General features: G+C 40.8%; 1 protein-coding gene across 2 annotated transcripts in view; it reads left to right on the top strand.

Moving 5' to 3' along the window:
• CSRNP3 (cysteine and serine rich nuclear protein 3) overlaps nt 1–22,524 on the top strand; it is a 144,587-nt gene that overhangs the window by 95,481 nt on the left and 26,582 nt on the right. For both annotated transcript variants that reach the window (XM_083153919.1, XM_083153918.1), the window contains exons 2-3: nt 932–1,102; nt 20,311–20,570. In XM_083153919.1, coding sequence (XP_083010045.1) covers nt 955–1,102; nt 20,311–20,570 — 408 coding nt within the window. In that variant the 5' untranslated portion in view covers nt 932–954. The remainder of the gene's footprint in view (nt 1–931; nt 1,103–20,310; nt 20,571–22,524) is intronic.

The raw sequence follows: 22,524 nt of genomic DNA, 5'->3' as shown, positions 1-22,524 counted from the left end.
CAAACAATCTGGATTTGGTTATAATTTAAGTTTTTTTTTTAATCTAAAGAACATGGTCTATCTTAAAGATATGGAAGATCTAGTAATAATTTGAGTGGATGGGAGATCTTCTATCTCTAATTGTGGTAGGTGCAGCAGGGTGGGTAGGTGGATGGGTGCAGGGTGGGTAGGTGGGTGGGTGCAGCTTGGAGCAGGGTGGGTGCAGCTTGCAGCAGGGTGGGTGGGTGCAGCTTGCAGCAGGGTGAGTGGGTGAGCCAGCCGCCGGTTAGCTGCTCACTTCACCTCTCCCCCTGCCTGTGTTGCGTGCTGCGTGCTGGGCCCGGCCCCTGAGTCCCCCGCTCCCTGCTGTGTCTGGGAAAGACTGACAGGGAGAGACGTGCTGCTGCTATGCAAAATTCACATCTCCCGCTGGACCGCTAGCCAATAGGCACTTGCGGTCCAGCAGCCACCAGTTGATTGGCTGCTGGACCGCAAGCGCCCATTGGCTAGCGGTCCAGCGTGAGACGTGAATTTTACTTGGCAGCAGCACGTCTCACTGCCCGCACCCTCCGCCTCCAGCTGCCCGCCCCGCTGCCTCCAGCTGCACGCCCCCCACCCTCCGCCTCCAGCTGCACGCCCCCCACCCTCCGCCTCCAGCTGCCTGCCCGCCGCCGGGTAAGTCATCCGCTAGCTATTGACTACCCGGCGGCATAGGAAGCGTTAGGCCCCGCCCCACTGTAAAAGTGGGCGGGGTCTTAGATGACAGGGGCCCACCGGGGAATCCCCCGGTTCCCCCCCAGGCCAGTCCGAGCCTGTTTCTACATAACAATTTTAACAGCATTGCTTAATACGTTTATATGATCAATTCCCTTAATCATAGCAGCCAAATATGTTTGAATGAGTCTGGTAAAAATATGTCAATAAAACAAGAATCTGCATCCTCTCTTTCCAGGTAGATGTGATAGTGTTGCAGCTATGAGTGGAATTTTAAAGAGGAAGTTTGAAGAAGTAGATGGATCATCACCGTGTTCTTCTGTCCAAGAATCAGATGATGACATTTCCAGCAGTGAAAGTGCAGACAGCAGTGACAGCGTCAATCCATCCAACTCCAGTCATTTTACACGTATGTGGGGTTTTGCTTTGTCCTCTAATAGTCATATAATGTTCCTTATTCAAAGTAGATGAATGCATATTGGATCATTACGAGAGGAACCCCAATAGGGTTTTCTTTACATAGTGTAGGCAGCAATTTTGTTGTCTACATCAATATTTCATAATTAATAAACATGGTTGTTAATATATAAGTTGTCTTCAAAAGACAAGGGTATATTCAATGCGGCCGGTGAGGGGGTTAAAGGCAGGGACCGCTGAAAACAAGCGATCCTCGCTATTTAACCCCCGCAGTGGCCGTTCACCCTATTCAATGTTCCGGGGAATCCTTGCTGTGAGAGGACAGGGAGGATTACCCCAAACAGCTAAATGCAGCGGGCTTGCAAGGAGCCCGCTGCATTTAGCCGCAATTCTTGCTGTTTTAGCAGCCACATACGCTGTTTCCCCCTTGCTCAAAAACGGGTGCCGGACGGGGTCCCAACAGCATTCACCCGACGTCGGGAACCCGACTGTCAAAACACCGACAGCCGGGTTCCCGATGACCGTTGGCTATTTATCCCTCGTGGGGGTCCAAAGGGAGAACAGAATAGGTGCCCGCAGCATGGCGAGTGCAGCGAGCCCGCAAGGGGCTTTGTTGCGCTCGCCATGCTGTCTGGGTCCGGCCAGTCGGGATAATGCCTGTCAGGATCCCAACTGTCGGACCCCTATACCACACCCTCCAAAAACAGAGCAAGGGGGAAACAATGTATGCAGGGGGTCAGCTGAATACTGACCCTACGAGCTGTGACAGTGAGCAGGCAGCCCTGCTCGCTGTCACAGCGCACCCCAGTATTGTATACTGACCAAAGGGTTAGTTTTGCATGCATTTAAAGGGGTTCCCCAATAAAGTGTTCTTTTTCATTAATTTGGCAAATAAATGGACAGTGCCCTCATCCAATTCAATCACATGCTCATTAAAATCAGAGATGGCATAGTGCATCTTTGTGAGGCCACAACAACCGCAGTGTCTGAGCACTAAGCCTATTGACAAAATACAACCAATTTTTTTTTAAATATTGTATAATAATTGACTTATTTTATTTTGTATCCCAATGAGTCTATCTAAAATATCTTATTTTCTCTTCTAAAATAGAAGGCCTGTGACCAACTATCGTAGAGCCATTTTATTGTTAAAGGTGTTTCTTTTTTGTGTATATGAAATTCTTAATCTCTGCAATGGGTAAAAATTTGATTCTGGGTGTTGTTCTTTCACACGGAACATGCAATGTACAAAGCAATATTTCTATAAATGCAAGTGAGGCAGTTTACTCTCTGCGGAGCTTAGTGGCAGCCTGCCAATCGCCAAGCAGCATTTGGCATCCGCTACAGCTTGGCTCATGCAGATAGTCTCAGTCTCTGTATTATAAGCCAGCAATTTCTTGGAGAAAAGCCTCTCCATATGAGTATATAAATATAGCTTGCCTTATCTGTCCAAAAACAGAATAATAAAAAAACTAATTATAAAAACAGGGTTTGCACAGTTCTTCAAATCTCAAGGTCTGCCTTTGTTTTTAGGCATTGTTAGAAAGTATTAATATTATATAATTTTTCTGAGCAGTGTTTGTGCATTCATTCAGTAGTTGTGCCATCATATAAGCCCCCAAAAATATTTAGCGCTAATATGGACAAAGTTTATGGATTATTACTGTATAATAACAGTTTGATTTTGCTACAGCTGACCCCGTGAACATGTTATTAAACTAACAGCACTTAACTGACTACACACAGTTTACCGCCTAGTCTTTAAAATGATCAGTCTAATAAAAAGAGTTATATTTTTAGGATTCCAAACAAAACAAAAACAGTGGGCCTGATGCCAAAGTTGGATGCACACCCAGTTGGGTAGTGTAATATATGCATATTTGTTCTGGGTATGTCCACACACAAAAAAAAGAAGAAGCTGCACATGTTTGTGCACATGCAGATCTTCCAAATTTTTTAAATTTTTTTATACTGTAAGTATAATCCCCTGATTTTATCTTATCTTGAAGAAAAGACACAGTTCCTGATTGGCCAGACACTTTTTTTTACTATTTATAGTGCTTTGTGGGTTTTTTATTTGTTTATTGATTTTTTTACAATTCCCAATGGACTATATTATTATATTCAAGAAAAAGAAAAGATACGGGATGAGTTAGGGAACTATTGATTTCCTTTTTTTAACAAAAAGAGAGACTACTACTTTTATGTATTTGATTAAGAGGGTGCAGAATCTAATTATTTTAATAAATTAGCTTATTTTTTAGTTTTAAACATAACAAGGCTTCATAAATTTGTATTTACAGGGATATTTTCAATTATACATTTATACTAAAGCCACAATAAAAGATCTTTTTATTTATGAAGGTGGCAGAAGGTAGAATATTTAGTTTCACAGTATTGGCTGTAAAATGTGAATTTAATGTTTATTATATACTGTAATTTGTATTAAAACATTTTGAAATAGGGATTGGCTTTTATTTGAAACAATTTTTTTTTGCAAATTTAGCCTCTATTTTTTTTTTAAAGCTATTAATTTCCCAATGTTTTTAATGCAGATAAATTAATTGAGGCAGATGGAGAATTGTCCAGTATTCTGCTGAACAGCAACTACTGTTTGACAGATATACATTTTTACACGTGATTGACATGTTAAGATGCAAATCAAATTTTAGAGCATAAAAGTCCAAGGTTTTGTACACATGCTGTGCTACTTTAGGACCCTTGATCTCTATGTAAATGGGTGTCCAATGTACACAGTTTTTTTAGAAAACAGAATGCAGCTTTTTGGTGTCGCCTTTCCATTCTTTGATTCATTTACATTGGGATCAATGAGCCCATAGATTTGGTTGCAATAGCACTGCATTCACAAAGGAGTAATTGTAGCCTTCAATAGAATGTTAATAGCACCATTTTGCCTGAGGAATAAAGCAAATATGAGGTTATTTGACAGGGATGACAAGTCATAGCAGACACTTACAATAACCTAGCACTGCTTTAGAGCACAAAGAGTGGTAATCCAATTTTATAGGAGATTCCAAGGAACTTTGACATACACATTTTATTTACAGCAACATTCAATGATTTGCATCTGTACATTTTCATCTTTTATTAAATCTATGTTAAGCCATATCAATTAGCCACTCTAGTACAGTATAACACACCTGAGAACCAGGAATGTGTTCTGAACAATGTGTGTCTCTATGGGGGTTATTCTAGTCCATTCTTTCTGACAAAATCCTTCTTAGATGGACAAAACCATGTGCACTGCGGGTGGGGCAGATGTAACTTGTGCAGAGAGAATTAGATTTGGGTAAGGTTTTTCTTCAAAGTGAAATCTATATTGAAGTGTAAAATCATGCAGTCAGTATTTTCCCTGCACAGAAACAAAATAACTCACCCAAATCTAATTCTCTCTGCACATGTTACATCTGCCCCCCTGCAGTGCACATGGTTTTGTCCATCTAAGAAGGATTTTGTCAGAAAGAATGAACTAGAATAAACCCCTATAAGACACTCTGGCAGTATTTTTTGTATTGATTTCTTACTTTATGTAATGCAAACAGATTAATTTAGAGTTACTAGACTACCAATAAACACAATATATTGTGTATATTCAAATAAAGCTATACATCATAATAATTAAAATCATAATAATAAGAATAATAATAATAAAAACAACACAGTTCATTTATAAGTATTCTCACAATATTTTCCTTAAAAATAATTATAGCTATACAACTCAAATAGCATTCTTTTGCATGGATACTGTTGGTAAACAATACCGTATTTTTCGCACCATAAGACACAGTTTTTCTTCCAAAAAAAGGGTGGGGTGGGGAGTGTGTGCATTTTATGGAGCGAATACTGCAAAAAAAAAAAAAAAAACGTGCAGAAAACTCCTGGATGCTGCTGCTGTGCCAGCATCTTAGGATGCTGGCACATCCTCTCCTGGTACTTGCATGCAGGGCTGGCAACAGAAATCTTGGGGCCCAGTACACAGAAATCTTGGGGCCCGGTACACTGATATCTCTGCCCCCCCCCCCCCCCCAACCACATGCCCTTGAGTAGAACATTTTAGTATACTGCATATTAATTGTGTTTTTTTTTATTGTTACAAAAGAAACATAAGTTATAATCACTAATACTGGAGGGGGGACCGGGTAAGTACTCTTACAGAAATCCAGGCGGGTGCCTTTATAAACCATTGCTAGGCACTGCACTGTCACAGCAATGCTTACAGCCCATGAGCCCCTCAAAATTTTGGGGCCCCTCACAAGCTTGGGGCCCGGTACAGTTGTCCCCTTTGACCCCCCCTGTCGCCTGCCCTGCTTTTATGCCCGCTTCCCAATCCCCCCCTCCCCTGGTACTTGTCAGCAGCTTACAGAGGTCCGGGCAGCGGGGATCATGCAGTGTGCTGTGGCGTCTGTTCGGCTAATGGGATATCATCGGTGGGGTCCCTGCGGCCGCTGGGAACTAGTAGTTCCCAGCGGCCGCAGGGACCCAGCTGGTGATATCCCATTCGCCGAACAAACCACACATCACACTGCATGATCCCCGCTACCCGGACCTCTGTGAGCTGCTGACAAGTACCAGGGGAAGGGGAGGTGGCGAGCAGCGGACATACAAGTACCAGGGAGGGGGGGAGCAGGCAGCGGGCATACAAGTACCAGGGGAGGGGAGGAGCAGGCATTACACTATTTGGTTCAGAATATTTTTTTTCCTGTTTTCCTTCTCTAAACTAGGTTCATCTTATGCTCATGTGCGTCTTATAGAGTGAAAAATACAGTAATTTTCAAAAAATTCTACACCTGAGCATAGGATATGATGCATTCAGCCATTAAATATTTGTTGGTTTTATTTTTGTTTTTTTGTTTGTGGAAGGAGCCACAGCATTGGGCAGTCTGGAACACATCACAGTATAAAACTGGGAAAACAAGCAACATTTTAAACAAACTGTAGGTACTGCTTTGCACATTGAGCATATGAGCAAAAGTCAAGGTAAATGTGCCACTCCCGCACTGTATTCCTTTGGTACACATAACCATACACCCATGGAAGCAATAAACACCCCCCCCCCCCTCCAAGTGTTGCTAGACACAATTCACGTTTACACCAGGATTGAGCACTATCATGTCCACTAATACCTGTGTCAACCCCCCCCCCCAACAATTCATGTCCACCAGTACCTGTGTCACCCCCCCCCCCCCAAACCCTTCATGTCCACTAGTACCTGTGTCTTGACAGAGCTGCTCATGAAAAAAGCATTCATTTTATTTGGATGTTGGTACAGTATAGCTAGTGCAAGTGTGGTCCGGATAGGATTTTGCAATACTTTGAAGGTGTTTTATCAGTATGTGTAGCATACGTGGAAGTAGGCTAAGCTTTGAAAAAGACATACTTTCTGGGAGTGTTTAAATATTTGATATATATATGAGAAAGTCTAATTGGGCATGATATAAAATTCCATAAGTAGGTAGCAGCATAGAAGTGTTGGAGTAAGGAGTGAGACGTGCTCATCAGAGTTGAGAACTAGACTGAGATTCTTTTGAGATGAAATTTGTGACATTGGGATGAGTTGAGAGCTTTGTGTGTAATGATTTTAAAAGACTCAAGAAACCAAAGTAGGGATTTTGAAAGTGGAGCAAAATATGTGGTGTTGTGAAAGAGGAGGATCAGTCTTGCTGTGAAGATGAATGGAAGCTAAAATATATGGATGACAGATAGGAAGCAATGGGGCAGATGTATTAAGCCTGGAGAAGAGATAAACTGGAGCTACGGTAACAGGAGATAAAGCACCAGCCAATCAACTCCCAACTGTCATTTTCAAACACAGTTCATTGGCTGTGCTTTATCTCCTTTTACCTTATCTCCACTTTATTTCCAGTTTATCTCTTCTCCAGGCTTAATACATCTGCCCCATAATTTCTTGGTGGGATTTGACTTGAATGGTAGAGGGAATTAATGTGTTGGTGACACCAAGAGTTATTACAAATAAACTATATTTGAGGGTTAGGTGGAGGAGAGAGAAGTTGATGCTCTGTTATAGAAAAGTTTAGTTTTAGGAAGCATTGGGACATTCATGTAAAGGAGCAGAGACACCAAGCCAACGCTTGATAATGAAAGTCATTTATCGCTATTTTAGATTTTCGCTATTCTGCACATGAGTGCATGCCTCGGGGCACATGCGCGAGGCCTCAAACTGCAGTCGCTTTCTCGAAAATGGAACTGCAGTCTGAGTGGCGGCGGGGGTGTCAATGTGGCACCGGGTGGGCAACAATGCGTGGAGGCACATGTCCAGCCTGTTTTCAGGGTGGTTAACAGCAACTGCGTGATGTCTCACGAATCTGTTGGGAGCTGGAAAATGGTGGCCTGCTGCCTGCCTTCACAGGTAGGCTGTGCAGACAGTGGACTACCATTGTTATGTGAGCGCTTTGAATTTCTGATAAGTAATAGAGTAGTTAGTGCAACACTTCTAAGTGATTTTGAGTCAATAAAAACTTTTGTTTCTGGTAATCATTAGATATCATTAGGATAATGATTGTTCATTAAAAAAATGTAAAACAAAAAGGACAAGTACAGTATGAACCTGTGTTTTGTTTACAATAATTTCAGTAAAAACAATCATACAGTAACTCCCATTTTATTACAGTGATAAAAATGTGCGGTATAAATGAACTTCTCCAAATGTAATATTTAGCATTTTCATGAATTAAGAAAATAATTCAGTACTGGTAAACCAGTAACAAATAAAATGAAGCGTATACTCACAATGCACTTAACAAAGTTGAGTGCAGATCCATATGGAGTATCCATCAAACAGCAGAGTAACTTTAATAACAATAGACTAAAGCCCCATACACACTAGAGGATATTGTGAAAGATATCACTCAAAAAGGGGTTTATCTAGTGTGTACACTCAATATCGTTATCGATGTGTGCTCTCGCACGTCATTAAATATGATTGTCTTAAGAACATACTGTGCAGGTCAATTTGGAATGATCAGCGGGCCTGGTGACATTACTGAACTAAGTTATATAGTTTACCGATATCTTTTCAGTGTGTATGCACAATATCATCCACGGCTGGTATCGTCTAGAGTATATGGGCCTTTGGAAATAATTCAATCTTGGCCTCATCAAGCAATAGAATGTTCTTCACTTGTTATGTTGGCAACACTAACTGAGACGAACAAGAACAAGAACTGAGACGCACAAGCGTCTCATACAGGTGGAGCGCCTCTCCACCGGTGCCCGCATGATCCCCTCTCCGCCGGCGTCCACCAGCGCAGGTGATCTGGCGGTTACCGGCACTGTGTGAGAGTCGCTCACTAAGCTTGCCAGGGACAGAGCTGCAGCTCCCGGGGACAGTACGGTGACTACACTAAGAATAGAATAGAATCTTTATTTATCATAAAATGCCCACATACAATGAACATTAAACAAAAATAAATTGTAAACAATACAAATATACAAACAGAGACATTAAAAAAAAAGGTAACACTTGACTACAGGATTTGTGCATAGATTAACCCTAAGCATTTAAAATATTTAAAGTGTGAATTGCCACTGGAAAGAAACTCTCCTTATATTGTTTAGTTTTGCATAAAACTGAACGATATCGACTATTTGAAGGAAGTAAAGAAAATAAATCATTATTCGGATGGGTGGGATCCCTCAAGATACTATTAGTCTTTGAGAGAAGCCGCTCTTTAAAAATGTCTTGTAAACTTGGTAAGACAACTCCAATCGTTTTACCTGCAGTTGACACTACCCTCTGAAGGGACTTACGGTCAGCTGCCGAGCAGGGACCAAACCATGCCACAATACTGTAAGTAAGAACACTCTCAATCACACATGAGTAAAAGTTCACCAAAGTTCTCTTACTAATACCAGCCAAGCGCAATTTCCTAAGAAAAAACATATGCTGGTGGGCCTTTTTGATGACAATATTAATATGAGTGCTCCATGAGAGATATTTAGATATATTAACACCCAAAAATGTAAAAGTATCAACAGTCTCCACCTGTTGACCATTTAAAACCAGTGGGCAATATGTAGTCTTGTGTGATTTTCTGAAAAATCCCCAACCCACTACGCAGGGTTGCAGTACGCTTACTATGCTAGACAACCATTGGGCTATGCTGACAACGTAGATTGGGCTGCCGCCGTGAAACTACACAAGTAACAAAATTACATAAATTGCTTGATACAGAAGTGTTCTTGATACAAATTGTAATCTATAATGTAATACTGCTAAGCATGTGTCTAGCAGTTGCATAGTAGACAGCTTTTGGGAGGTCCCCCCTACTCCGCACAGCTTTCACTAGCAGCTACTCAGATACAGCTTCTCCAAATGTGTCAGCCTGTCTACCCACCTCCAGTCTCCCACCAAAACAAAAAGGCATCCATTGCTCTTCACCTCCTCATTCAGGTAGTTGATCGCGTCCATCTGTTGGTCTCCCCTTCAACTTCAGCAGTCATCCCCTGAATGTGTATTGTCTTCTCTCCTCTGGATTTCCTCCTCCTGCAGGTCTGCAGGGACAGAGAAGAACAATACTTGGGCAAAACAATAGAGCAGATGCAAGACACAGCCCACTCTCACTTTACCAGAAGAAAAAGTTGACCTACGCCACCAATTGCTACCACCACTTGCATGGGAGGAAATGGGGGAGAACATGGGGAGATGGGATGAAAGCAGGAAATACATTTGAGATAAAGGATGAGCAGGGAAAAGAACAGCGGGAGATTGGAGGAAAGGGAAAAGAACAATTGGTAGCAGAAGGAAAGGGGTAAAAACAGAATGAAAATGAGGAAAAGAAAATACTGTACTAGTATATTTTAAAAAGGATTTATTCCATAAAAAACATAAGCCATTTAACGTGTATCAAAAATGAATAAAAACCATCTATCTTGTGGAACATGGGAGAACCCATTTTAAATAAAGGTGTCCAAATCACAAGCCCCATTGCATATCATTTACTCATCAAGACTTCTTCAGTTAGCTGAGGGGGAATTTATGCAAAGATGGAGTTGGCATTCTCAAGGACAGGATCCTGGTGGTCAGAATACCGGTGCCAGAATCATGACACCTGTCGAGTATGCAGGGGAAGGTTAGGGAAAGGCTGTGGGAGGGAGGGGGGATGGGTAGGATTAGGCTGCGGGGCAGGAGGGTTAGGTGTTAGCCTGCAGGGAGGATCGGTTTAGAATTAGGCTGCAGGAGAGGAGGATTAGGGTTAGGCTGTAGGAGGGTTAGGGTTAGTTTAGTTTGCACCTTTCTGGATTTTAGGCAGACAGGGTGCTGGGGTCAGCATTTTGCCTGCCGGAATTCCATACCCATCCCTTTATACCATCTATCATCAAATGAAACTATCTCATTCCAGATTGTAATTAGCAATGGCTGTGATACAACTTCTATTTTTATCTCCAGTATGTGGCTTTTACTATGTTTGGGTTATACAAACATGTGAGTGCCTCCAGTGTAGATGTAGATTCTCCTTAGAATCAATGCATATTTTATAACACATCTGTTTGGGCTTATTGAATAAATTCAAAGCAATTACTGTAAGTATAATAATGTTATAAAATCGAATCTGCTTAAGATGAAAATGTACAAAAACGGACACATTTTTTAATAAACACGTATATCTGTACTGTCACTGTTTATTTGTTACCTAACTGGCTGTTGCACTGCAATCCAAATCGAATTCCTAGTATACGCAAGTAAACCTGACCAATAAAGCAGATTCTGAGTCTTATCAAATATCTGTGTCATTTGCAAAGATTAGAAATAGGCTAATAAATATGATCAGAATAATAGAAAAAAGGAAGCTGCAGAGGAGTCTTCAGATCGTACTCAAAGAGTACTTCACACATCTTAAATTATATCAAATTACTAACTTGTCTAACAAGATTCTATATTTTTGTCTCAATGGATTTAAACCTTTAGTTTACTCTCCCAAAGGTTTTTTTCTGAAGCTAATGCATGTGACAAGATGTTAACTTGGATTTTTATCAGATGTAGCAAAGAGCATTCCGAATGTTCAGTATAGTTGAGGTTTGGTAGCTTAGAAGAAATAAAGCTATCTTGGGGAACACATAGCAGAACAATTTGTTTCACATTACTCTAAACCAGTATTCCCTACCTGTAGGGTGCCCACTTAAACAATGTAACTTCAGACCTATCTAATGAGTTTTCTAACATTTGAGAACCTAAAGTATTGTACATACTAGAGATGTGTGGTTCAGCTCTCCAGAAATCTGAATACACAAGAATTTTGTGGAATCAAACCAAAACCTGGTCCAGATCTCCAAGTGAACCAAACTCTGGCCCAAAGCTCTAGAGGAGAACCCATCTGAACCAAGCCCTGCTGGGATCTTCCCACGGTTTGGAATTCAGATTTTAAATCATATTGTCAGGTTTTGTGATTTAAAAGTTACATCATTTTAGCGTTTTTTTATCGATTTTTATAAGAATTAGATCTGAACCAAGACACTTGAGGGTTGTTTTGCCAAAACCAAAACACAATGATAATTTTGATCTAAAACCAAAACACAGTGGTCCATGCACATCTCTAGTACATACACACTAAACAATCATTGGTCCTATCAAAAGAATGTCAGTTCAAATAATCATGAGCCACCAATCGTATCTCTGTTTACACTCTCAAAGCTTCCGCACACACTGCACATTATTGACAACATTTCTTTCAGATATATTGCATTTGCCGTGTAAGCACAACCGATGGAATATATATGTAGGAGATGTCTTTAATTTATTAGGTTTACACACTAAAAATAGTCAGAACAACGTGTTCTTGATGGTCTCTAAACTCAATATATTGGGGGATATTCAATCTCCTGCCGCTATTCCCGACGCAGGAAATAGCAGCAGGACCCTATTCAATGCTGTCTTCCCCGACAGCATTAAACAGGGATCTCGGCAGAACGTGTTCGACTTCACAAGCAGTCCGGCATGTTCTGCCGAGAATGGCCGGGAATTGAAAAAATTAGTACCACCTGTGTTTAAAAAAAAAAATGTCACTCCATAATAATTGAATATTTGATAATAATAATTGTATTTACTGTATGTAAGGATTTTATTATAAATAGACCCATGCTTTAGCATAGAGTATGAAGAATATGAGCTGTTATGACACTGTTCTAAACTATGCGATGTTAGGAAGTCATAAGTACGTAATCATGCCTCTTTTGAACATGAAATACAGTAGCTTTATAATGAATTTTCTGCTATACCTTCATAAGCTTCCGTATAGGGCAGTGGTGTCACTTGCCCCAACAATCAACGTTGCAGCTGCTATAAGGGGTGTGATTTCATCAGAGTGGCTAAGCATAAGGGGGCATGGCTAAGCATACCATCCCCCATTTAGATCACTCCAGGCGGTCCAGGAGATGCAGTTTCCCCAAGACACTGCCTTGTCTGCAGGGCCAGCTCCTACATGGTGATAGGAGCCCTGTGCTGCATGTAATGTTACATTGCAGCACCTGCCTCTTGTCACTGAGCAGGAGACAGCATTTTATTGTCATTACTCGGTGGGTGACACCCGCACCTGCCTTAGGATGCCACCGGTATAGGGGAGAGTAGGGTAAGCTGTATAAGGGCCACTGGGGTAAGATGAGCCAGTTTTTTACTTAAGTTGTCTCTTGGTAAGTAAAAAATTAGACAAATTTAAAACGACAACATCTAATTTTATTTTAGAATGATTTCTGTCAATCAAAATGCAACTATAAAAAAGGGCTGGGACAATATGATGTTTCAAAAAGAAAGTCTTATATCTGGTCTTGCCTCAGATTGGGGATAAGGTGATTTGAGTCAATAGGTAAATTGAGCCATCTGGGAATACACCGACCAATTTACTTTTTAAGGTTGAAATATCAGCACAATTTAAACAAAAGGCAATAATGCTTTTCCAAATAGTCTTATTTATTTTATAAGTTTGTCATTCAGTAATATAACAATTTTCATACATAATCTGTTTGGCTTTTCAACAAGTATTCAAAATTCCACTCATCAAAGTTGCATGGGATGTTGCTATAGGCTGATTGGTTAATAAGCAGAAAAAAGGGGTGGGGTCACAGTTCCTAGTTTTGTTTGAACATAGGGAGATAAGAAGAAAAAGGGTGGTTTAATTGTCTTGTTCTTCAGGAATGTCCATGATGGAATATTATTTTAGCATGCTGTGGGATCAACCTTTGACAGTTCTGGTTTGACATCTTCTCAGTCATTTCCGTGCAAATAAAACGTCCTTAACACAGTTTATAATGCGCCATGATGCGCCAGGCTTCCTGACTTAACTCATGTGTGCCAGGAAATAATTATACAGAGTGGTATGAATGTTCCATGGCATCCAACAGTAAACGTGCATAGTATAGTCCCTAAAAAGGTGAATAGATGTTTCTTCATAGATGATGTACCAGTTTTGTCTGTACCTGCACAGGTAATAGGAATGACCTGAGGGACAGACCCCTTGGATTGCCATAGGATATCTCAATCTCAAAGACTTGTTTTGCAGTTGCCAATTGGAGCACTGGACATCATGTCTCACTCACTGCTGTTCTGTAGAACAAAGATCTAGTTAGTGGGTGCTGCAACCTCACCACATTGCTGTGTGCAGCAATGTCATTGTGTTTTTGGAAGAGAAATAGAGCCTCAGAGAAAATAACTCATTGGATTAGGTCAGTGGCTTCCAAACTAGGTGCCTAGGCACCCTGGGTATCCACGAGGCTCTTGCAGTGGTGCTTCGGGTTGGTGGCCAAATCAAATTTTTTACAGAAGAGGGAAAAACCAGTGCAAGTGAATGCCAATCACACGTAGACAACCGGCAGAAAGTAAAACTGTGCACTACATAACTGAACCTAGGAATGACAGCTAGGCACAATTTAAAATGTTTCAATAAAAATTTCTCTACGGCCTCGTGATTCAAGAAATTACTTCTGATTATTGCTGTAGCTGCTACAGTATTAGAAAATAACCCTTATAGAATAGCTCAGAGATCTCAACAGCAAGTCAGGGACCATGGTTGCGACAAATTGAAAGCGTGGTCAGTTCCCACAATGCTACATGCTTTGTAGACTCCGCACTTGACAGTGTGCCGCAGTGCAATTACTCCCAGTCACCCTAGTCATCCATTATCAAGAGTGCCAGGCCTAAAGACAGTTGGGAGGAATACCAAACGATCAAACATTGGTACACAGATTCAAGAGCTTTGAGCGTTATGCTGTATTCAGATTATTTTTAGGTCTTCAGAAATCCTCAACTCCTTTATACATGTTGCTAGAAGCATTAATCATCTTTATTTTTTAAAATTCCTTATTTATTCTTTTTATATCTGTTTAAATTTTTATGCTGCAGCCGAAACAAATGTTACGCATATCATCCTCACATGCTTTAAATAAACTCAGCTGATCTGCTTGCAGTGTGCTTAATTCTCTGCAAACTAATTACATTCATCTCTTCACTCGAGACTTTCTTTCTATAACCCCCCCCCCCCCTTGCTCTCTCTCGCACTCTCTCTCTCTCTCTCTCTCTCTCTCTGAAGCTCTGTTAATGCTTTCAAGTAATAGTGCCAGGAATCTGTTTGGGGCTTTAAAGTCACATGTCTGCACTATTTTACTTTCAAAAATATCTTTCCGGAAAACCTAGCCAATCATTGCCAACAGCATCCCATTCTACAAGGCCACTAATTACCTCCCTCTTATCGCTTCTGTGTGGTTCTTGAAGGGTGTCTTTATGTTGTCTGCAAAAGAAAAAAATGTTAATTGGGTCTATTAATGAAACCGCTTTTATGCAAGAATGATTATTCTACTGCTCCCGGGATTCCTGCTTTGACCTTACTATGGCCCTTATTCTGATTGATGCGGACTTTACCGCGTTCTTACGGATTGCGTCTTTACGGCGTCTGCGCATGCGTGTAGAACGCTACGCGCATGTGCCACGCCTTGACTCGGTACCAGTTCGGACAAAGACCGTCCAAAACTGGTCACCGCAATCAGTCGGGAAATAGGGGCGTATTATGGGCGTCATGCGGAATGACACATGGGCGTAGTTTCAAAGTGGGCAAAACGGGGCGGAAACATGGGCGGACACGGGGGAGTACACTTATGTTGGGGGGCGTACATTCGGAAACCACTCCGAATGCACGCGAGCAAAAAGGGCTGAAATGTGCGGTGTCCACAAGTGTACTATTGCTTTGCGGACACCACTCGTTCATGCGGTAGGCGAACGTACGCCTAATGACTACAACCATTAACACCTGAACCCAATACAATCTACTCCTTTACTCATTACTCACTAATAGGACGCTTGTCAGTGCTTTAATTGAAACCATTGCACTTACATTGCTGTAAGGGTTAATGTGGGCTATGCATGTGTTAGGCATGCTTGTAAGGATATATTGGAATCTAATTGATTCCAATTCCAAATAAGCTGTTTTTTATGAGGCTAGGTAATTGAATAAGTGGGTCATGTGATGTTTTGCAGAAGATAGTTCATAGTGGGTTTTTTGGCGTAAATACTCCGCTTACGTGCGGTAGCACCGCTTGGCTCCCGTTCGGATGCGGTATTCCCGAGCATACTCTGTAATACTCTGTGATACCGTGCCGAATCGGAGTGTTTCTCCCGCACACGCATGCTTTGTATGTCGTCCGTAAACACGCCCTGTTCTTAACGAGTGAGTCCGTCCGAATGCGGAGTACACGTGGGCGTTTCTACGGACGATGGCCGCATGCGGCAAAACACCGTGGCGTGCGGACCGCTCCGTAAGAATGCGGGAATATCCGCACCGATCTGAATAAGGGCCTATATTTTGTGCACATTTCTTTTTCCTCTTCAGTCATCCAGTCACCCATGTGAAACAAGAGGCTTAAAAATGGTTGAACGCTTTATTACCTCCAGATGTTCTGTGAATAGCACATTGTGAGAGATTAAAACAAACTGTTTACATTTAGGCTTTTCTACATCACTTTATCACACATGGAGCTCATAGTAGCTAGTAACAGGGCAATACTGTATGAATCAGCAAATTAAATATTCATTTTCTGTGTTTTGTCTTAACCTGCTTTGGGATATCCAGTTTGAGATAGGGAAATTAAGTCATCAAATTACTTCAAGGTAACTCAGAAACTAATTACTGTTTTTAAAATTAAAATGATCATCAAGAGATTGCTTTATTAACTATTCTTTAATTTTGTAATATCTAATTACATTGCAAAGTCTTTATCTGGCCTATTTGTAAACTAGAGGAAATCCCTATCTCCGGGTGTTTTGGTAAAAAGATAACGCTCCTCTCTATTATAGACTATTGCCAGGAAAGAGAGTGATGCCAGTTTTCTCCGGTGAAAGCTCCACCTTGTCACTGTGACCCTACTTAACTTTTCCAATATTATACAGGTTGAGTATCCCTTATCCAAAATGCTCGGGACCAGGAGAATTTTGGATAACGGATTATTCCGTATTTCGGAATATTTTAATATTTCAATGATGTATTTTGAAGTATCTTGCATTTATGCTGTATAAACACAATATACACACAAATATATTTTATTACCACATAAAATACACACAAATATATTTTATTTGTTCAAAAAACAAGGTTTCAAAACGTGAAACAAAATGTGTGTACTATCTCAGCACTGAATTTGAATGCCAAGCAATCATTGTCTTGCACATATATAGTGCCAGTTACATATCATGTCCCCAGTGATGCTGTTACAAATGTCCCCAGTGAGTTTTTATAAAAAAATTTTTTTTCACTTTCTGGAATGTATGGTTTTCGGAATAATTCGGATAACGGATATTCGGATACGGGATACTCGACCTGTAATACATTAATAGAATTAAATGCTTAATTAATTTTATTAACAGTTTTTTTATATATCGCACACATATTCCGCAGTACTTTACAGAGATTATTTGGACATTCACACCAGTTCCTGCCCCAGTGGAGCTTACAATCTATATTCCCTACCACATGTACATGCACACACAGACATTCCAGGGTTAATTTTTTTTGGGAGCCATTAACCTATATATTGGGATTGTGGGAGTAAGCTGGAGTATCGGAGTAAACCCACGCAAGCACGGGGAGAATACACAAACTCCACATTGAATTGACATAAAAAGGGTATTTTTGCCCAAAAATTGCAATGTGCCCCAGCCTTAGCCTTGGTTAACTTCAAAAAGCACAAATGTTCTGTAACCCATAGCACCCAAGGCATCTGGTTTAGCATCTCTGACTTACTATGCACATGAAATTTGGATAACTATTATGGAGAAAAAAAAGTATTTTATTTATTAACAAACTGCAACAAAAAGTTAGGAGACTTTCTGATAAAAGCAGACAAAAATGCCTAGGTGTAACTGCATATTATATACGGCTGCAATTATGTGTTGCTTATAATTACTTTTGTATCTGCCAAGCAGGAGGGCCAATGGGGGACCATGGGCAACACAATGTTGTAGGGGCCCCCACTAACAAAAATGACTGTCAACAGTAGACACATACACAAACACCCCACCTGGAATACAGCAGCAAATGCTGGCTTCTCATTGACACGATCTCACAGGAGCTTGCATTGTTAATGATATAGTGGGTACACATTGAACAAAATGCATGATGATACCACTAAAGATTTTTAAATAAACTTTTTTTTTTTTTTAAATTTGGTGTAAAAAAATCAGGAATTTTATTATCTGAAGGGGCATGCTATTTTTATTCATGTGCTTACAGCACATGAATATATATTTAATTTAAAAATATATATATATATTTTTACACATAACAGTCAGCAGGGGGCCAGGAGCCGAGAGCTGCTCATTACATATTCACTGCTCCCAATCATTACATATGCACGATCGGGAGTAGTGCTAGCGGCTCCCTACCCAGTCCCCTGCTAGCTCTGCCTGGGTCCCGGGGAGCCATCCTCCCCCCCACATACATTCTGGGGCAGGCAGGGAGACTTCCATCTCCCTGCCTGCCGCCGTCCCCCGGCACCCTGCGGAGAATCGACGTCAGGGGCTGCGAGTCCCTGCGACATTGAATAGTGTGACAGCGAGGGGTGGCAGCGAAGGCTCCGGCCTTCCGGAACACGGCGACAGTGCAGCGAATCCTAAACAGGATTCTCTGCACATGCCGATAAATGTCATTGAATACTGCCTTTAGTAAATTCCCAATTTTCTAAATCGCATCTTTTTTGCTAAAATATCAACCTATAACTTCTAACCTATACATCAAATCGACCCCTCTGGATCCAGCGCTGCCATTACAGTAGATGCTTGATTGGACCCGCCCATAACAATTGATAGAACAAATTAGAGATTGTGGCCTATCAGAAAAAAAATCTGCGCCAAACGTTATTACTGAAAAGTCCAGATTAGCTACTTTTTGATTGGAATTGCCAATTGGTAAGCCCCATACATCTGCAATGTCTTGGGACATTTATCTGCAATTGATTGCAGAGGAATGTGGGCCTTTAGTGTAAACTACTTTAATTAGAACCTTAACATAATGATCAGTTTTATTTAGTCTGAATTCAGTACTTGCACATAAGGGTGTATTATGGGTCCTTCTGCTAGAAGCTTCTGGTTTTCTACTTTAATATTGGCAGGAGGAATCATGTAGCACAACAACATTTTTAGATTCTAGTTTTTTTTATCATACAGTACACCATGCGGTACTTGTGTACTTTCATGGCTCCCATCGCATGCCATCGCATGCCGAATGTAGTGGCATGCGGTGGCATGCGATGGCATGCGATGGGATGCGAGTTTTGCAGTTTTTATGCAATTTTTTTTAAATCGCATGCGATCGCATCGCATGAGATACGATCGCATGCGATTTTTTTTTTTTTACTTCAAATCTTTATTTGGTTTCTTTCTTTTTTTTTTCCCCAAAAAAGTTACAAAACATTATACGAACAAACATACAACATGTAATGGTGCAATTCATAATATAACTTTACAAATTACAATGCTTATACCAGCAAAACTTATACGTATAAACATACGACATGTAATGGTACAATTCATAATATAACTTTACACAATTTTTGCGATCCAATTCCTCAACAAGGAGGGAAACAAAGGCTTACTAAAAGTGGACTGTACTGCTCAGCGCCGGGGTAGGCACGATTTTAGGTGGCAAGGATTGGGGCCGGACCCGGGATCATAAGTTGTGGGGGTTACAAAAGAAAGGAAAAAGAAGAAATTAAGAGTGGGCTCCGTCCAGAGCGGGGATTGTCGTTGTCCATCGTTTTTAAGAAAAAAAAAAAAGGGAAAAAATTTCCCCGGTCTATCCCTGATTATTGTTGATCGCTTACTGGAATTTATCCGTCAATACTTTGTAGACAGTTCTCATATAGTGGTAACGTACGTAGTGCAAGTGAGTTGGCAACTTATTGCCTCTGACTAAGTGTATCTTTCTAATCGACAGGGTGTTAGCAGTTCTCAAGTATAATCGGTTTGTGCATCTCCGTGTTTATCTATATTATGTGTCCGAAAATAAAAACTATAAGTATGAATAATAATAGTGCACAAGTATCAATGACTTTGGGCGCATAAAGGCGCTTGGTAAATAGGGGTGAAAAGAAAAGAGATAAGGAAGACGAAAAAGGAAAAGAGAGAGAAAAAAAAAAAAACGAAAGGAGAAAGAACAAGGTGTCTAACTATCATGTGAGGCCATTTCCTTATTTATCGTGATTGGTGTCCTGGAAAAAGCTGGATTTTACCCAGTAGTGCCAAATCACACTTTGTATTCTCAACTCCACGCCGACGTGGATAGTGGGGGTATGAAAAGGTTGTGGGACGCGTACCGTCGCCGCTCGCCATGCTTCGGGTTCGCGTTGATAGTGGGGGTGGTACAGCCTCAAAAATGACTTTTGGGGCCATTGAACATGTTTGATACTAATTTCAATGCATTTGGATGCATTTCTGTTAAAAATCGCATGATGCATGTTTGGAGAAAATTCGAATGACATTTGTTGGAAATAATAAACCCTGGTCAGCTCTGCCCTACTAAACACTGGTATTGTCATGCGGCTGATATTTATTTATAACAAATACAAGCTCCAAAACCTCAACTGATAAATGAGTTGAAGGTCTTACGGATGCATTTTAATTACTTCATGTTTTGTTCAACTGTAGGTGGACTGACCTATGAAATAACCCCTAAATCCTTTTTTTTTCAGCATCATCAATTTTGAAGAGAGAGAAACGACTGAGAGACAAGAATGTACGATTCAACTGCGTCACAGTATATTACTTCACCAGGAGACAAGGGTTCACAAGTGTGCCCAGTCAAGGGGGAAGCACACTGGGCATGTCTAGCCGTCACAACAATATTCGTCAGTACACTCTGGGAGAGTTTGCTGTAGAACAAGATCGGTTACATAAAGAGATGTTGAGAGACCATCTTAGAGAAGAAAAGCTGAATTCTCTAAAACAGAAGGTAGTAATATTATTTTTCTTATATTGACTTTGTGTGACAATAATAGATTGTGTGTGTGATCTTACAGCTTGTTTAAAGGGAGCAATCTGTAATCTCAAAACAGATTGCTATATCACTTATGATATATTAACAAATGTCCGAATAACTTTATGTCTCTATTTAAATATTAAGGCGGTAAGTAGAGGAAAGTATTAGAAAACATAATAGTTATGCACAAAATATAAATTAGATATTTATGTGACATTTATCATAATATCCAATAAACAGCCACTTGCTGAGAGAGGGGAGTTAATCTCACTATCTATTGATGGAACAGCTATCTCCCCTAGCCACCATGTAGGCTGCCATGGAATTATTCTTGACTCCTCTCTCTCCTTTAAACCACACATTCAACACCTCTCAAAGTCCTGTCCATTCCACCTCAAAAATATTTCAAGGATCAGGCCCTATCTCACCCAGGATGTTACAAAGGCCCTCAACCACTCACTAATCATCTCCAGATTGGTCTACTGTAATCTCCTACTTTCTGGCCTCCATGTCAAACCCCTCTCTTCACTCCAATCTATCCTCAATGTTGTTCTGTGATATGGATCAGGTGATAAGGTAGTGCAGAGAAACATGGGAAGTAGTAGGTGGATAACAAACATACACTTAGTTCAAAGGTTTCAGGTGTATGTCCAAAATGAAGGTTCCAATTCAGCAGGACTTTTAAGGTTTTCAAAAGAGCAGACTGGGGAGGCATACTGTGTGTGTGCCTCCCCACACACCTGGAGCTGTAGTTCTATCCACCCCATTGTTAATCTGGCCATGGGTAAAATTATAAAATCATACATACTCAATGATCAAGGAAGATAAAATGCTGGTTCACATGAGTTTCTATAATTCTTGTGAATTCCCATTACATATTGTAGGGATTTTGCCAATGAATGGAAGGATTTATGCAGAGATAAGCATTCATTATTCTAATTTTAAATTTGTATTAATTCCCAAATGTGTTTTGCAGTATACTTCATATTGAAAGAGGTGGCAGCTCGGCAAAGAGGATATACCATTTTCAGGAAATACATTAACAGGCAGATTGCAGCATTATTAGAAGTTGAAAAGCTTTGGCCAATCATATGCAAATAGGCTCATTATTATTAATATGTGTCAGCTCCTAAGAGATCCACGAATAGCTTTTGAAACATTGAGTGAGATATGAATTTACAATGAGATAGAAGAGCAACTACAAAATAACACTTTAGAAAATACAAATACAGTTGCGTTCCACAAGAAGTCTGAAGGTTTCAGAATCTGATACTGCTTGTAAGTTGTAAATAATATCAGCAAACCGCACAATTGCGTTTCTCATATTTGGGGGTGTATGTACTAAGCCCTGGAAAAATAAAAAGTGGATTGAGATAAAATATCAGCCAGTCAGCTCCTAACTGCCATGTTAGGCTGGTGCCACCCATAGTGAAGCAACAGATCCTGTTCATCGGGACCCGCTGCTGCACCATAAGGAGTCAAAACGCAGGCTCCTATGTGCCAGCCACACATATGTGGCGGGGCCGCAGCCAAAGGATTCTGTGGTAGGAGTCAGACCAGATGGCAGGATAATCGGATCTCAAGGCAAACACGCAGTGCAGCATTGTGTTCCCCTTGAGATATGGTCGGCAGAGGAGGAACTTGTGTTATTGATCCTTGTCGTCCTCCAGCGGGGGTGGAGGTCTGCACCCCCAGAGGCGGCAGTACGAGCCCCCCTCATTGGCGGCGACGTTGTGAGACACTGGAAAAGAAAAAAAAAGAGCCCGATGCTAATTCAATACTGCGAAAAACGACATCCTGGTAAAATGCATTGCATGAACACAAAAAGGTGCATACTGGCAAAATCCAATGTGTGGCCCAAGCCTTACCGGTTTAAAAAGGGACAGAAACTGGTTGGTACTTTATCCTTTATGGTACTGTCCACTTT

This window comes from Crinia signifera, chromosome 7 (assembly GCF_055691185.1).
Source record: "Crinia signifera chromosome 7, ASM5569118v1, whole genome shotgun sequence".
Taxonomy (NCBI): Eukaryota; Metazoa; Chordata; class Amphibia; order Anura; family Myobatrachidae; genus Crinia; species Crinia signifera.
The sequence above is the reverse complement of the archived record's forward strand: the minus strand, read 5'-3'. Positions and strand labels throughout refer to the sequence as shown.